Source organism: Hyperolius riggenbachi, chromosome 1 (assembly GCF_040937935.1).
Source record: "Hyperolius riggenbachi isolate aHypRig1 chromosome 1, aHypRig1.pri, whole genome shotgun sequence".
Taxonomy (NCBI): Eukaryota; Metazoa; Chordata; class Amphibia; order Anura; family Hyperoliidae; genus Hyperolius; species Hyperolius riggenbachi.
The window spans coordinates 148,874,272-148,891,254 of NC_090646.1; the positions used below are offsets into that span (position 1 = coordinate 148,874,272).

The 16,983-nt window shown below is 43.0% G+C and overlaps 1 protein-coding gene across 1 annotated transcript in view; it reads left to right on the top strand.

Moving 5' to 3' along the window:
* The window catches only part of LOC137546453 (uncharacterized), an 82,064-nt gene that overhangs the window by 15,991 nt on the left and 49,090 nt on the right, over positions 1-16,983 (top strand). The window contains exons 7-10 of the mRNA XM_068268948.1: positions 2,438-2,685; positions 7,991-8,159; positions 11,423-11,624; positions 12,167-12,297. Coding sequence (XP_068125049.1) covers positions 2,438-2,685; positions 7,991-8,159; positions 11,423-11,624; positions 12,167-12,297 — 750 coding nt within the window. The remainder of the gene's footprint in view (positions 1-2,437; positions 2,686-7,990; positions 8,160-11,422; positions 11,625-12,166; positions 12,298-16,983) is intronic.

Genomic DNA, 16,983 nt, shown 5'->3' on the forward strand with positions numbered 1-16,983 from the left:
CCGTTATTACATTTATTTTCTATTTGTGTACAAACAATTATTTTATTTGTTGTTGTTGCTGACTTTCGGGACCCATTGAGACTCGGCAACAATAAGTGACAAAGCCACTGCTACCGAAATGGTAAGGCTGCATATTATGTAATAGCCTTACCATCTACTAGGTTAATAACAGCTAACCACTTGTTCTAAAGACTTCTTCTAAAGAGATCCTGTTTTATACATAGTGAAGCTAGTGTAAATAATAGAAACAACACATATTAAATTTGCTATCCAGATCTCTTCAAATCAAACTCCGTTTCTTCCCCCGCTTCATGGGGTTAAAGGGAACCTGAAGCAAGAAGTATGTGAAGGAAGCCATATTTACAGTATTTCCCTTTAACCTCTTGCAGACCGCGTCACGCCGATGGGCGTGGCCGCCCCAGGACCGCCTAACGCCAATTGGCGTAAAGTCCTGGGGCTCTGTTTTGCAGGAGATCGCGCGCAGGCTGTGCGCGCATCTCCTGCTTGGGGGGCGGGGCGGAGAGTCTCTGAGCGGCTATTGCCGCTCGGGAGACTGTTAGACGGCGTGATCGCCGTCTATTTCTATGTACATCGCTGCGATCTGCAGCAGCGCTGTACTGGGAACAGCCGTGTCACACAGCTGTCCCCCTGGGGGACAAGAGAGCGATCGGCTCTCATAGGCAGAAGCCTATGACAGCCGATCGCCGCAATTGGCTGGCTGTGGGGAGGGAGGGATGGAAGAAATTTAAAGAAACAGGGTTTTTTATAAAAAAAAACAACTGACATAAATATTTATAAAAAAATAAATAAACATGGGGGAACGATCAGACCCCACCAACAGAGAGCTCTGTTGGTGGGGAGAAAAGGAGGGGGGGGGGGGGGATCACTTGTGTGCTGTATTGTGCGGCCCTGCAGCTTGGCCTTAAAGCTGCAGTGGCCAATTTTACTAAAAATGGCCTGGTCACTAGGGGGGTTTAGCCCTGCAGTCCTCAAGAGGTTAAACAATACCAGATGTCTGGCTGTCCTGCTATTATTTCTGGCTTCAGTAATGTCTGAGGCCCCTTTCTCACTAGCAAAAAAAAGTGGCATGTTTACTGATCCTATGTTATTTATACGATCCATGCACACTTGTCAGTCTTCAATGGATTTGTTTGATCCATTGCGGTTTGCGGAATGCAAATTTTAAACTTGCACAATTCTTCCCGGATGGCGGGTGAAGCGGATGCCGATGGAATCAGTGCAATACACGGGGTGCATCATTTATTTCAGTAATGCCTGTTCTAACCTGTTTAAAATGTGGACCAAAGACAAACACAGGCAGAGCATAGCATCCATCACTCAGCAGTAGCAGCAGGAGCACTATGTGAGTTTGGGATACCTTTTGGCAGCACTTATATTAAAGGACGTTTCCTTAATATAAGCAAGTTGTTAAACATGCCTGCAAAATTAATTTTACTTTACCTATTCAGCTGATTAAGTCTCAAGCCTTAAAGAATACAAGACCTGAACGAAGTAGGAAAAATGGGGAACAGGCGTGTACTGGAAGCTGTCCTGATGCCCACCGCTCCCTTCGTTCTCCTCCGTTCATACCTAAATGCCCCCTGGCAGCCTATTCTGGGTTATGGATTAGTACGCAGGCAATGGCAGGGCTGCGTATGTCCTACATCGCGTGGCTGGGGGCGCTTCTCGCGGGCGCAGCCAGGCCAGCACCAGTGCACTAATAGCTGACCCAGAAGAGGCTGCCGGGGGGCATTTAGCTAGGATGTGGGGGGAGAACGGGGGAGCAGTGGGCTTCAGGACAGCTTCACGTACATGCTTGCTCCCTCCTTTTTTCTACTTCGTTCAGCTCTGATATCCTTTAAAGAGGAACGCCAATGAAAATAATGTAATAAAAAAAGGTGCTTCATTTTTACAATAATTATGTATAAATGATTTAGTCAGTGTTTGCCCATTGTAAAATCTTTCCTCTCCCTGATTTACATTCTGAGTTGACATTTCTCACATGGCGACATTTTTACTGCTGGCAGGTGATGTAAGTGGAAGGAAATGCTGCTTGCTTTTTTGGCAGTTGAAAACAGCTGTTATTTCCCACAATGCAACAAGGCTCCCACAGTGTGATGTCAAGACCTCAGTGCTGTGAGGTGCTGACATCATTTGTGGGAGGGGTCTCACCACAAAATAAGCCATACAGAGCCCCCTGATGATCTGTTTAAGAAAAGGAATAGATTTCTAGTGGGAAAAGGGGTATCAGCTACTGACTGGAATGAAGCTCAATTCATGCTCACGGTTTCTCTTTAAGTTACATTTTAAGGCAAAATGAAAAACTGCAATAAAATCTCATTTTATAATGTTAAAAATAAATAAATAAACCACAGCACTATTATTTCACTTGACATGTTTTTTTTGTTTGGCATTTTGGTTTTTCCTTATATTGCAGGTATCCATCTCTGAAGTCAAATGACATGGTGCATATTGAATTGTTCAGTGTGAGCACATTTGCTTATATTCGCACTGTGAAAGGCTGTGGCCATGACTTTATCACCAAGTTCATGGTGAACCGTCAAGGATCTCATGTGGTGGGATTTTCTCGCCTTCCCAATACTAATACCACAGAAATAGTCATGTGGAATTTGGAAACAGAGGACCACAAACACATGGCTAAATTTTCTTCTGTTCCAACAGGAGGTTAGTGAAATATACAGTAGTAACTGACTGGACTGATATGTTATAAGGCCCAGGGGAAGTTCCTGCAACAGAATAGGACCAATTTATGCAATGTCCATGTTTTATAAGTAAAATCAATTAATTGTCAGGATTTTAGCAACATTAATCGGCAAAGTTAAAGTGGACCTAAACTAATGCACAGGACAAAGGGAAAACAGAGAAATGCACCCTGTATGTATATAGAAAGCTTAGTCTGTCTAATTCCCCCTCATTTTTGTCTAATCACAAGTTGTAATTTGATCTCTCCCCATGTCACATGACTGCCACGGCAGAGATGGGAGATAAGCTCATTTGAAAGCACAGGATGTCAACAATATGTCTGCTTCCATGAAAGCAGAAAGTAGAAACAGTGAAGATTTATTTCACAATTTCTAACAGCTGTAACAAAGAAATGTTTTTTTGTTTAAGGGTTATTATGCTGATGCTTTTTTTTCAGAGCAGAGAGGAAATTCTGAGTTCAGGTCCGCTTTAACAGAAATGCTCAGCTCTGCCAAATGTTAATGATTATTTCTATAGATAATGATAATAATGCCTATGGAGAGGGGATGGGTAGTGAATGGTGTGCATATGTTCTCAGCGGCTGATAGCAGTAGCACTTGGGCATGGCTGAAATCTTTGCCTGACAGCAGTTAGGAAGCAGCAGCAGATCTTGTAGCAATGGTTGGTTTGGCCTACTTTCAACTAGCAACAGATAAATCCATGTCTGTTGGTCACAGCCGGGACTTTATTCACCAATGTAAGTAATGCAATCAGAAACCAGTATGGCTGTAATAGTTACAATAACAGATTCTCAGGTGCAGGTGAGGAGACGGGGGAAGCAAGAGCATTAACTGGGCGATGTGACGGCCATTTTGCCTTGATCTGAGGCTTGACACACGGCCTACTTTCAGCTAGGACCTTACTTATAAAGCTGTGACCGAAATGCAATGTAGAAAATGCAATCCTACTATGCAATAATTGTTAACATTTTGAATTCTGGTATTTATAAAGTGAGAATAGAAATGTGATCTGAGTTCTCAGATAATAAGAATAATATGCGAGGACAGGCAATTTTATGATATTTATTATTTATAGGTTTTTGCACCTTTATAAATAGGTTCCCGACTTTTCTTTGCAAGTATGATCACACAACAGCTGCCTGCTTGTTATCAGCGGAAGACAGATTCAGCCAACACTTTTGTCTTTTGGCATCTTGAAATTTTTGTAATATTTTTGCATATTTGTATCACACCAGTATTGCATTCCCATGGCTTTACATTGGGTTTACAGTCAGGCAGATTTGCCACTGCAGTTTTGTATAGAATCATTTTTTGGGGGGTGTTGCATGGTGACGTTAGATGCACACAATAATAATATGCAAGGACATTGGGGTTGATTCACTAAGCTGTGCTGCTACAGCAGCGGAGCTTAAAGAAAACCTGAACTAAAAATTAAACATCAAAATAACCATACACAGGTCATACTTACCTCCCGTGTAGTCTACTCCTCGATCTTTTTTTCCTCTCCTGCATCCTGTTTGTTCACTGTGATCAAGGGAATTTTCCGTCCTCCATTTTGAAAATGGCTATTACCCATAACAGCTTTCAGGTCAGCACACAGTTAAACTGTCGCCCACTTGAGCCATAGGGAAACATGGACATTACCTGGTACATCAGTTTTCCTCTCAGCTATAACTGACAGCAACTGATATTTCACTGACAGCAACTGATATATTTCAGATCTGACAAAATGTTGTCAGAACTGGAAGGGATCATTGTCAGAAGAAAATGGTGAGCTTCTGAGAGGAACTGATGGCAAGGTAACTACGTAATGTTCATTTGAAGTTACCTCATGTGTTTATTTTAAATATTTTTACTCAGTACAGGTTCTCTTTAATGACAAAAGCGCTTGGTAATAATTCTGAGCGCACGCTATGCAGCAGGGCAGTTTCTAGGCTAAATTTCACCCAGGGCGAGGGTGTAAAAATCGCCCCTACCGTGGAGCCAGGTATAGGTGCCCACAGTATAGGTTAGCTACGTAGGTGCCACCAGTATGTGTTAATTAGCTAGGTGCCTGCAGTATAGGTTAGATAGGTAGATGCCCCCAGTATAGGTTAGATAGGTAGGTGTCTGCTGCATAGGTTAGGTAGGTAAGTGACTGCAGTATAGGTTAGATAGGTAGGTGACTGCAGTATAGGTTAGGTAGGTAAGTGACTGCTGTATAGGTTAGATAGGTAGGTGCCAGTATAGGTTAGATAGGTAGGTGTCTGCTGCATAGGTTAGGTAGGTAAGTGACTGCAGTATAGGTTAGATAGGTAGGTGACTGCAGTATAGGTTAGGTAGGTAAGTGACTGCTGTACAGGTTAGATAGGTAGGTGACTGCAGTAGAGCAAAGATACGTAGGTGCCAGTATAGGTTAGGGAGGTGACTGCAGTATAGGTTAGGTAGGTAAGTGACTGCGGTATAGGAAAGGTAGGTAAGTAATTGCAGTATAGCTCAGATAGGTAGGTGACTGCAGTATAGGTTTGGTAGGTAAGTGATTGCAGTATAGCTTAGATAAATAGGTGCCTGCTGTATAGGTTAGGTAGGTAAGTGACTGCAGTATAGGTTAGGAAGGTAAGTGACTGCTGTATAGGTTAGGTAGGTAAGTGATTGCAGTATAGCTTATTAGGAAGGTGACTGCAGTATAGCTTAGATAAGTAGGTGCCAGTATAGGTTAGAAAGGTAGGTGCCTGCAGTATAGCTTAGATAGGTAGGTGACTGCAGTATAGGTTAGGTAGGTAAGTGACTGCTGTATAGGTTAGGTAGGTAAGTGATTGCAGTATAGGTTAAGTAGGTAAGTAACTGCTGTATAGGTTAGGTAGGTAAGTGACTGCAGTATAGGTTAGGTAACTAGGTGCTGCAGTATAGGTTAGGTAGGTAAGTGACTGCAGTGTAGGTTAGGTAGGTAGGTGCTGCAGTATAGATTAGGTAGGTAGGTTGGTGCTGCAGTATAGGTTAGGTAGGTAGGTGCTGCAGTATAGGTTAGGTAGGTAGGTGCTGCAGTATAGATTAGGTAGGTAGGTGCTGCAGTATAGGTTAGGTAGGTAGGTGCTGCAGTATAGATTAGGTAGGTAGGTGCTGCAGTATAGATTAGGTAGGTAGGTGCTGCAGTATAGATTAGGTAGGTAGGTAGGTGCTGCAGTATAGATTAGGTAGGTAGGTGCTGCAGCGTGGTGGCAGCGGGTATAATAGTAATAACTCACCTTTTTTCTTCAGCAGAATAGCCGATCCCACGCTGCTTCAATGTACTTCCTTTCCCGGAATCTGTCTCAGTAACAGCGCCCCCTGTGTTGACATGTGGAACATCATCACAGGGGGCGCTGTTACTGAGACAGATGCCGGGAAAGGAAGTACATTGAAGCAGCGTGGGATCGGCTATTCTGCTGAATGAAGGTGAGCTATTACTATTATACCCGCTCCCACCACCACAGCGCCCCCCCTCAGGCCGCAACAATCCAGGGTCCCGGGCGATTGCACGTATCGCACGCCCATAGAAACGAGGCTGCTATGCAGTCATAGCGTGCGCTGCTAAATTATGCTCTCCTCTAATAGTTTAACGAATGTTTTGTTAAACTTAACGAGAGCTCCACTGAACCCGCCTGGAGCCCAGCGAGTCCAGATGCTTCAAAGGACGATATTCCTGCACTTTGATTCGCCCAGTAGGCTGACTGTCAAGTGACAAGCAGCCTATTGGGCCAATCAAAGTGCAGGAATATCATTCTTTGAAGCGCCTGGACCCGCCAGGGCTCCAGGCGGGTTCAGTGGAGCGCTCATTAAGTTTTACAAAACGCTCGTTAAACTATCAGAGGCGAGCGTAATTTAGCAGCGCACGCTATGACTGCATAGCGTGCACTCAGAATTATTACCAAGCACTGTTGTCATTAAGCTGCACTGGTGTAGCAGCGCAACTTAATGAATCAACCCCATGTATGAAATATATTATTTATACATACAATTTTTGCACCTTTATGAACAGGGCCCCTTATTTCGTTGGGTGCCTTTCTAGCATAAAGAACATGACCTTACTCGCTTTTTTTTTTACAGAAACATTACTCCCCTTTTTTTTACAGAAACATTAACAAAATGACAGGCGGAGAAAATAGCCCATTGTTGACAAATCCTGGTTTGCTGATTATCAGTAACCAGTTACAGTGGGATGTGAAAGTTTGGGCAACCTTGTTAATCATCATGATTTTTCTGCATAAATAGTTGGGTGTTACGATAAAAAATGTCAGTTAAATATATCATATAGGAGACACACACATTGATATTTGAGAAGTGAAATTAAGTTTATTGGATTTACAGAAAGTGCACAATAATTGTTTAAATAAAATTAGGCAGGTGCATAAATGTGGACACTGTTGTCATTTTATTGATTCCCAAACCTTTAGAACTAATTATTGTAACTCAAATTGACTTGGTAAGCTTAGTGACCCCTGACCTACATACACAGGTGAATCCAATTATGAGAAAGAGTATTTAAGGGGGTCAGTTGTAAGTTTCCCTCCTCCTTTGAATTTCTCTGAAGAGTAGAAACATGGGGGTCTCAAAACAACTCTCAAATGACCTGCAGACAAAGATTGTTCACCATCATGGTTTAGGGGAAGGATACAGAAAGCTGTCTCAGAGATTTCAGCTGTTTTCACAGTTAGGAACATATTGAGGAAATGGAAGATCACAGGCTCAGTTCAAGTTAAGGCTCGAAGTGGCAGACCAAGAAAAATCTCTGCTAGACAGAAGTGACAAATGGTGAGAACAGTCAGAGTCAATCCACAGACCAGCACCAAAGACCAACAACATGATCTCGCTGCAGATGGAGTCACTGTGCATTATTTTTTGTGGTGCCCAAATTTATACACCTGTCTAATTTTGTTTAAAAAATTATTGCACACTTTCTGTAAATCCAATAAACTTCATTTCACTTGCAACAACCAATGATTTATACAGGAAAATCATGACAATTAACAAGGTTGCCCAAACTTTCGCATCCCACTGTATTTATGACAGTGAGGTCTCAAAAAAATGTCAATGGTGCGAGTGAAAGTACATTGTGGAATAAGACCATACATTTTGTCTGTGAGAATTACATGGGAATACACCAATTTTATTGACACATCAGTGGGATAAACAGCTTGGATGTGTAATTAAATTAAGCTGAAACTTGAAATGTATAAATAATTGTTCAATGGAATGCACTGTAAGACTTGTCTCTGATGTGTTGCCTGATTGCCTCCCTTTTGTTATAGGAATATGTTTAGATCTTCGTTACTGTCTAGCTTTCTTTGATGCTGAAAATGTCTTACAGTCCTGGAATCTAGCAAACCGTGTAAATGACCAGTCACTGACTGTCAATGCCAGCAGGGCAAAAGTAATAGATGGGATTCAAGAAATTGTCACAATGAAGAACTTCCCCAGGTGAACAATGTACTTGAATTTATTTGCTAAACCAATGATGTCCTAAAGACTCAGGGTAGGAACACACTAGACAGAATCGCATATGTCTTTTCCATTATGTGCTATGGAAAACGCATATGCGATTCTGCCTAGAGTGTTCCTACCCTAATGTAGGACTTACACCTTACAATCTGTTTGTACTTTTTTGTGTCATTAGCTACATAACCATTTTATCCAAAGTTGTTGTTCCTTGCAGTACAAATGCCTCTACCAACATTAGAGTCGAACTTAAAGGACCACTTCAGCAAACAAAGTAAGCAGGTAAAATCTGACAGAACCAACAGGTTTTGGACTAGTCCATCTCCCCATGGGGGATTCTCAAGCTATGTACCCACGTCACAATTTTCCTGACGACCCACTTTTTTTGAGCGACGAGCGGTCGTTTCCACGATATCTTGATGTGGGTACAGTCACATGATCCACAAAAACATTGCTTAGCGTCCCAATAACGAACCGTCACATCGGATCGCTAAGATCCCCGACGACTCCCCCACAAAGTGCCGCGATTGCTTGAAGTCTCATTTGCTCCCGACGCGTGACGTTGTGCATACCTGCCGGCAGGAAGAAGTGTCGCTTGATGACCGTCGTCAAAGGGACGTCGCAGAACCGGTCAGGCGGTGAGTACGGGGCTTCAGGGTTTTCTCACTTCTCAAAAGCATTTCCTGAACGGCAGTTGCTAAGTCTAACTGCCAGAATACTGTGCAAGTGAGTAGGGAGGCTGTCTGGTATCTTACTATTTTGGCAGTTAAACTGATATTCAGAAAATGCTTTTGAAAACAAAGAAAACCCAGAGAATCACCCATGATGAGATGGAATACTCCAAAATCTGTCAGATTTTAACTTCTTACTTTTTTCGCTGTAGTGGTCCTTTAACTTTGGCTAACATCATCTGCTGTGCTGTTTGCTTCTTCAGAGCTTGGCCTCCTCTACCTCCTCCACCTTCCCTCTTAAACGTCTCCCCAGTCCCTCTCCATCGTGTTTGTCAGTGATTGCTGTGCACAATGCCTTCATCCACAGCAAAAATCCAAGGTTCGTGTGGGCTTGAAGTTCAACAGTCATATCTACTGTCTACACCACTGTCTATCTACATATCTACCATCTACACCAATATGAAATGTAATTGATTGGATACGCACACACATTAGTGCACACATGAGTATATATATATATCTATATCTATCTATCTATCTATCTATATATATATATATATATATATACATATATATATATATATATATATATATATATATATATATATATATATATATATATATAGGATCTTCTCAAAAAAATTAGCATATTGTGATAAAGTTCATTATTTTCTGTAATGTACTGATAAACATTACACTTTCATATATTTTAGGTTCATTACACACAACTGAAGTAGTTCAAGCCTTTTATTGTTTTTCTTATTGATGATTTTGGCATACAGATCATGAAAACCCAAATTTCTTATCTCAAAAAATTAGCATATTTCATCCGACCAATTAAAGAAAAATGTTTTTAAAACAAAAAAGTAAACCTTCAAATAATTATGTTCAGTTATGCACTCAATACTTGGTCGGGAATCCTTTTGCAGAAATGACTGCTTCAATGCGGCGTGGCATGGAGGCAATCAGCCTGTGGCACTGCTCAGGTGTTATGGAGGCCCAGGATGCTTCGATAGCGGCCTTAAGCTCATCCAGAGTGTTGGGTCTTGCGTCTCTCAACTTTCTCTTCACAATATCCCACAGATTCTCTATGGGGTTCAGGTCAGGAGAGTTGGCAGGCCATTTGCAGTAATACCATGGCCAGTAAACCATTTACCAGTGGTTTTGGCACTGTGAGCAGGTGCCAGGTCGAGCTAAAAAAATGAAATCTTCATTTCCATAAAGCTTTTCAGCAGATGGAAGCATGAACCCACTTTTGAACCAGAAACAGTGGCAGAAGCGCCTGACCTGGGCTACAGAGAAGCAGCACTGGACTGTTGCTCAGTGGTCCAAGGTACTTTTTTCAGATGAAAGCAACTTTTACATGTCATTCGGAAATCAAGGTGCCAGAGTCTGGAGGAAGACTGGGGAGAGGGAAATGCCAAAATGCCTGAAGTCCAGTGTCAAGTACCCACAGTCAGTGATGGTCTGGGGTGCCATGTCAGCTGCAGGTGTTGGTCCACTGTGTTTTATCAAGGGCAGGGTCAATGCAGCTAGCTATCAGGAGATTTTGGAGCACTTCATGCTTCCATGTGCTGAAAACCTTTATGGAGATGAAGATTTCATTTTTCAGCATGACCTGGCACCTGCTCACAGTGCCAAAACCGCTTGTAAATGGTTTACTGACCATGGTATTACTGTGCTCAATTGGCCTGCCAACTCTCCTGACCTGAACCCCATAGAGAATCTGTGGGATATTGTGAAAAGAAAGTTGAGAGACGCAAGACCCAACACTCTGGATGAGCTTAAGGCCGCTATAGAAGCATCCTGGTCCTCCATAACACCTGAGCAGTGCCACAGGCTGATTGCCTCCATGCCACGCCGCATTGAAGCAGTCATTTTTAAAAAAGTATTCCCGACCAAGTATTGAGTTATTGAGTGCATAACTGAACATAAGTATTCGAAGGTTGACTTTTTTTTGTTTTAAAAACACTTTTCTTTTATTGGTCGGATGAAATATGCTAATTTTTTGAGATAGGAAATTTGGGTTTTCATGAGCTGTATGCCAACAGCATCAATATTAAAACAATAAAAGGCTTGAACTACTTCAGATGTGTGTAATGAATCTAAAATATATGAAAATCTTATGTTTATCAATGTACATTACAGAAAATAATGAACTTTATCACAATATGCTAATTTTTTGAGAAGATCCTGTATATATATATATATATATATACTGCATCACACCGTTCACAATCTTAGATCACAAGGATCTAATAACTTGGCCACCCCCCAAAGTCCAACTACAAATCTTTGGAGTCTCTGTCATGCTGCCCCTTTACTTTAGAACTCCCTGTGACACCCAATCAGGACATCTCCATCCCTGGAAGCATTTAAGTTCAAACTGAAAAGCCACCTTTTAGTCTGGTAATTATAAACACGACTTTTTCCTCTGTTCACCCTGCAACTCTGTATTGATCCGAGATACAGCTATACGCTTTGAATCCATTGGAAGAAAAGCGCTTTACAAATGTTATTGTATTGTATTATTGTATATGTAGTATTTTTAACATAATGTTTTAATTTACTTAGATATGCGATCTGCAGGAGTGTGAGACCTGGTGTGATCACTGTATGGAATATTGTGAAGTCAAAGTGTAAAGGCAGTGCAGTGCGTGTGGAGCGCGGACTGGTGGAGAGTACTGATGTTGTGCTGGTCAGAGACATGAAGCTCTATATCCTCACAGACAGGGGTATGGCCTCCTTCACTGACACACCCAGGCCTATATTTCAGGTATGACATAAAACTACATGTGTTTAGCAATATCTCTGTATGAACCTAGAGTCTCTTGGGTTTAGCCAAAATGTAACAAAAATCACATTGATTGTTCCAAACACAGGCTCTTCCTTCTTCCAGGTCAGGTGTTCTCTCACCTTCTCGTTAGCACTTCCACTTTGTGATGGCAAGCCATGGCATAGACTGTAAACAAACACCACATGATCCTAAGCAGCCAATGACAGCATGTCTATGATAAATCAGCATAATGGGAGACAACCTGCTTGCTTGTTGATGATGTTGCTTTGAGTAGTCACATGATCAGCCACTAGACATATAGAGGGGGTAAATTAATAGGACCTTTACCTCAGATAGTAGCTTATTGATTTGTCATTTTCTGAAATAAGTTGTGTTTAGAACAGTCCTTTCAACATCTTGGTGAATAACATGAGCTTACGTATAAAAATGAATTTCATAGCTCAATTTTTAATATTTGAATATTGTTTGTCCTATTATTGAAATTTGCTAAGCAAATCACAAGCATACATTTATCTCCACAGACTCTTTTGACGTATGATCTGTTGAAGAGGAAGTATGTCTGCAGACAGACAGGCCTCTACATCATTCCATGTCCTAAGCATGAATACAGGATACTGGATGGAGGATTACTCCTGGGGCTTTCAGAGAACAGGTAAGCCATTCATCTGAGGTAAAAAGATATACAGTGTCCTGGCTGTATATAGTGTTGGGCGAACAGTGTTCGCCACTGTTCGGGTTCTGCAGAACATCACCCTGTTCGGGTGATGTTCGGGTTCGGCCGAACACCTGACGGTGTTCGGCCAAACTGTTCGGCCATATGGCCGAACTAAGAGCGCATGGCCGAACGTTACCCGAACGTTCGGCTAGCGCTGTGATTGGCCGAACGGGTCACGTGTAGTGTTGGGCGAACATCTAGATGTTCGGGTTCGGGCCGAACATGGCCGAACTCCGAACATAATGGAAGTCAATGGGGACCCGAACTTTCGTGCTTTGTAAAGCCTCCTTATATGCTACATACCCCAAATTTACAGGGTATGTGCACCTTGGGAGTGGGTACAAGAGGAAAAAAAAATTAGCAAAAAGAGCTTATAGTTTTTGAGAAAATCGATTTTAAAGTTTCAAAGGGAAAACTGTCTTTTAAATGCGGGAAATGTCTGTTTTCTTTGCACAGGTAACATGCTTTTTGTCGGCATGCAGTCATAAATGTAATACATATAAGAGGTTCCAGGAAAAGGGACCGGTAACGCTAACCCAGCAGCAGCACACGTGATGGAACAGGAGAAGGGTGGCGCAGGAGGAGAAGGCCACGCTTTGAGACACAACAACCCAGGCCTTGCATGAGGACAAGAAGCGTGCGGATAGCAATTTGCATTTTGTCGCCATGCAGTCATAAATGTAATACAGATGAGAGGTTCAATAAACAGGGACCGGAAACGCTAACCCATCACAGATCTTCATTGTTCATGTTACTTGGTTGGGGTCCGGGAGTGTTGCGTAGTCGTTTCCAATCCAGGATTTATTCATTTTAATTTGAGTCAGACGGTCTGCATTTTCTGTGGAGAGGCGGATACGCCGCCGATCTGTGACGATGCCTCCGGCAGCACTGAAACAGCGTTCCGACATAACGCTGGCTGCCGGGCAAGCCAGCACCTCTATTGCGTACATTGCCAGTTTGTGCCAGGTGTCTAGCTTCGATACCCAATAGTTGAAGGGTGCAGATGGATTGTTCAACACAGCTACGCCATCTGACATGTAGTCCTTGACCATCTTCTCCAGGCGATCGGTGTTGGAGGTGGATCTGCACGCTTGCTGTTCTGTGTGCTGCTGCATGGGTGTCAGAAAATTTTCCCACTCCAAGGACACTGCCGATACCATTCCCTTTTGGGCACTAGCTGCGGCTTGTGTTGTTTGCTGCCCTCCTGGTCGTCCTGGGTTTGCGGAAGTCAGTCTGTCGGCGTACAACTGGCTAGAGGAGGGGGAGGATGTCAATCTCCTCTCTAAAGTCTCCACAAGGGCCTGCTGGTATTCTTCCATTTTGACCTGTCTGGCTCTTTCTTCAAGCAGTTTTGGAACATTGTGTTTGTACCGTGGATCCAGAAGGGTATAAACCCAGTAATTGGTGTTGTCCAGAATGCGCACAATGCGTGGGTCGCGTTCAATGCAGTCCTAGGCCGAAGAGGTCATAGCCTAGGGTCACAAAACCTGTTTATTTGGGCAATTTCAATAGTGGCGAGTCTGACGTACATAAATCGCAGCAATGGCCGTTAGCAACGTCTGAATCTCACGAAATGTCTCATGCAGGTAGAAGACATATTGTTAGACTTGGGCTCCAAAGATGGGGTCCCTACATCTCTGCAAACCAGAGTTACAGGGCTCCAAATTTGGTAAAATCCCCCATAGGCTTTCATTGGGCCTCCTATTTACAGTTCCAAAATCTCACATCTTTTCAAAGGGCAATTACTCAGCAGTGGCAAATTTTCTAGCATTGTAGGGACCCTTAGGGGGAACATTACTGGTGAGTTTCGGGCCCCTAGGCCAAAAAGGTCATAGCCTAGGGTCACAAAAACCTGTTTATTTGGGCTATTTCAATGGTAGTGATGGTGACGTACATAAATCGCAGCAATGGCCGTTAGCAAAGTCTGAATCTCACGAAATGTCTCATGCAGGTAGAAGACATATTGTTAGACTTGGATTCCAAAGATGGGGTCCCTACATCTCTGCAAACCAGAGTTACAGGGGTCCAAAATTGGTAAAATCCCCCATAGGATTTCATTGCCTCCCTATTTCACTTTCCAAAATCTCACATCTTTTCAAAGGGCAATGGCTCAGCAGTACCAAATTTTCTAGCATTGTAGGGACCCTTAGGGGGAACATGACTGGTGAGTTTCGGGCCCCTAGGCCGAAGAGGTCATAGCCTAGGGTCACAAAAACCTGTTTATTTGGGCTATTCCAATGGTAGTGAAGGTGGCGTACATACATCTCAGCAATGGCCGTTAGCAAAGTCTGAATCTCACGAAATGTCTCATGCAGGTAGAAGACATATTGTTAGACTTGGATTCCAAAGATGGGGTCCCTACATCTCTGCAAACCAGAGTTACAGGGGTCCAAAATTGGTAAAATCCCCCATAGGATTGCATTGCCTCCCTATTTCACTTTCCAAAATCTCACATCTTTTCAAAGGGCAATGGCTCAGCAGTACCAAATTTTCTAGCATTGTAGGGACCCTTAGGGGGAACATGACTGGTGAGTTTCGGGCCCCTAGGCCGAAGAGGTCATAGCCTAGGGTCACAAAAACCTGTTTATTTGGGCTATTTCAATGGTAGTGATGGTGGCGTACATAAATTGCAGCCATGGCCGTTAGCAACATCTGAATCTCACGAAATGTCTCATGCAGGTAGAAGACATATTGTTAGACTTGGATTCCAAAGATGGGGTCCCTACATCTCTGCAAACCAGAGTTACAGGGGTCCAAAATTGGTAAAATCCCCCATAGGATTGCATTGCCTCCCTATTTCACTTTCCAAAATCTCACATCTTTTCAAAGGGCAATGGCTCAGCAGTACCAAATTTTCTAGCATTGTAGGGACCCTTAGGGGGAACATGACTGGTGAGTTTCGGGCCCCTAGGCCGAAGAGGTCATAGCCTAGGGTCACAAAAACCTGTTTATTTGGGCTATTTTAATGGTAGTGATGGTGACGTACATAAATCGCAGCAATGGCCGTTAGCAAAGTCTGAATCTCACGAAATGTCTCATGCAGGTAGAAGACATATTGTTAGACTTGGATTCCAAAGATGGGGTCCCTACATCTCTGCAAACCAGAGTTACAGGGGTCCAAAATTGGTAAAATCCCCCATAGGATTGCATTGCCTCCCTATTTCACGTTCCAAAATCTCACATCTTTTCAAAGGGCAATGGCTCAGCAGTACCAAATTTTCTAGCATTGTAGGGACCCTTAGGGGGAACATGACTGGTGAGTTTCGGGCCCCTAGGCCGAAGAGGTCATAGCCTAGGGTCACAAAAACCTGTTTATTTGGGCTATTTCAATGGTAGTGATGGTGGCGTACATAAATCGCAGCCATGGCCGTTAGCAACGTCTGAATCTCACGAAATGTCTCATGCAGGTAGAAGACATATTGTTAGACTTGGATTCCAAAGATGGGGTCCCTACATCTCTGCAAACCAGAGTTACAGGGGTCCAAAATTGGTAAAATCCCCCATAGGATTTCATTGGGCCTCCTATTTACCGTTCCAAAATCTCACACCATTTCAAAGGGCAATGGCTCAGTCAGCAGTGGCAAAACTCACCAGTCATGATCCCCCTAAGGGTCCCTACAATGCTAGAAAATTTGGTAAAGCTGAGCCATTGCCCTTTGAAAAGATGTGAGATTTTGGAAAGTGAAATAGGGAGGCAATGCAATCCTATGGGGGATTTTACCAATTTTGGACCCCTGTAACTCTGGTTTGCAGAGATGTAGGGACCCCATCTTTGGAATCCAAGTCTAACAATATGTCTTCTACCTGCATGAGACATTTCGTGAGATTCAGACTTTGCTAACGGCCATTGCTGAGATTTATGTACGCCACCATCACTACCATTGAAATAGCCCAAATAAACAGGTTTTTGTGACCCTAGGCTATGACCTCTTCGGCCTAGGGGCCCGAAACTCACCAGTCATGTTCCCCCTAAGGGTCCCTACAATGCTAGAAAATTTGGTACTGCTGAGCCATTGCCCTTTGAAAAGATGTGAGATTTTGGAAAGTGAAATAGGGAGGCAATGCAATCCTATGGGGGATTTTACCAATTTTGGACCCCTGTAACTCTGGTTTGCAGAGATGTAGGGACCCCATCTTTGGAATCCAAGTCTAACAATATGTCTTCTACCTGCATGAGACATTTCGTGAGATTCAGACTTTGCTAACGGCCATTGCTGAGATTTATGTACGCCACCATCACTACCATTGGAATAGCCCAAATAAACAGGTTTTTGTGACCCTAGGCTATGACCTCTTCGGCCTAGGGGCCCGAAACTCACCAGTCATGTTCCCCCTAAGGGTCCCTACAATGCTAGAAAATTTGGTACTGCTGAGCCATTGCCCTTTGAAAAGATGTGAGATTTTGGAAAGTGAAATAGGGAGGCAATGCAATCCTATGGGGGATTTTACCAATTTTGGACCCCTGTAACTCTGGTTTGCAGAGATGTAGGGACCCCATCTTTGGAATCCAAGTCTAACAATATGTCTTCTACCTGCATGAGACATTTCGTGAGATTCAGACTTTGCTAACGGCCATTGCTGAGATTTATGTACGCCACCATCACTACCATTGGAATAGCCCAA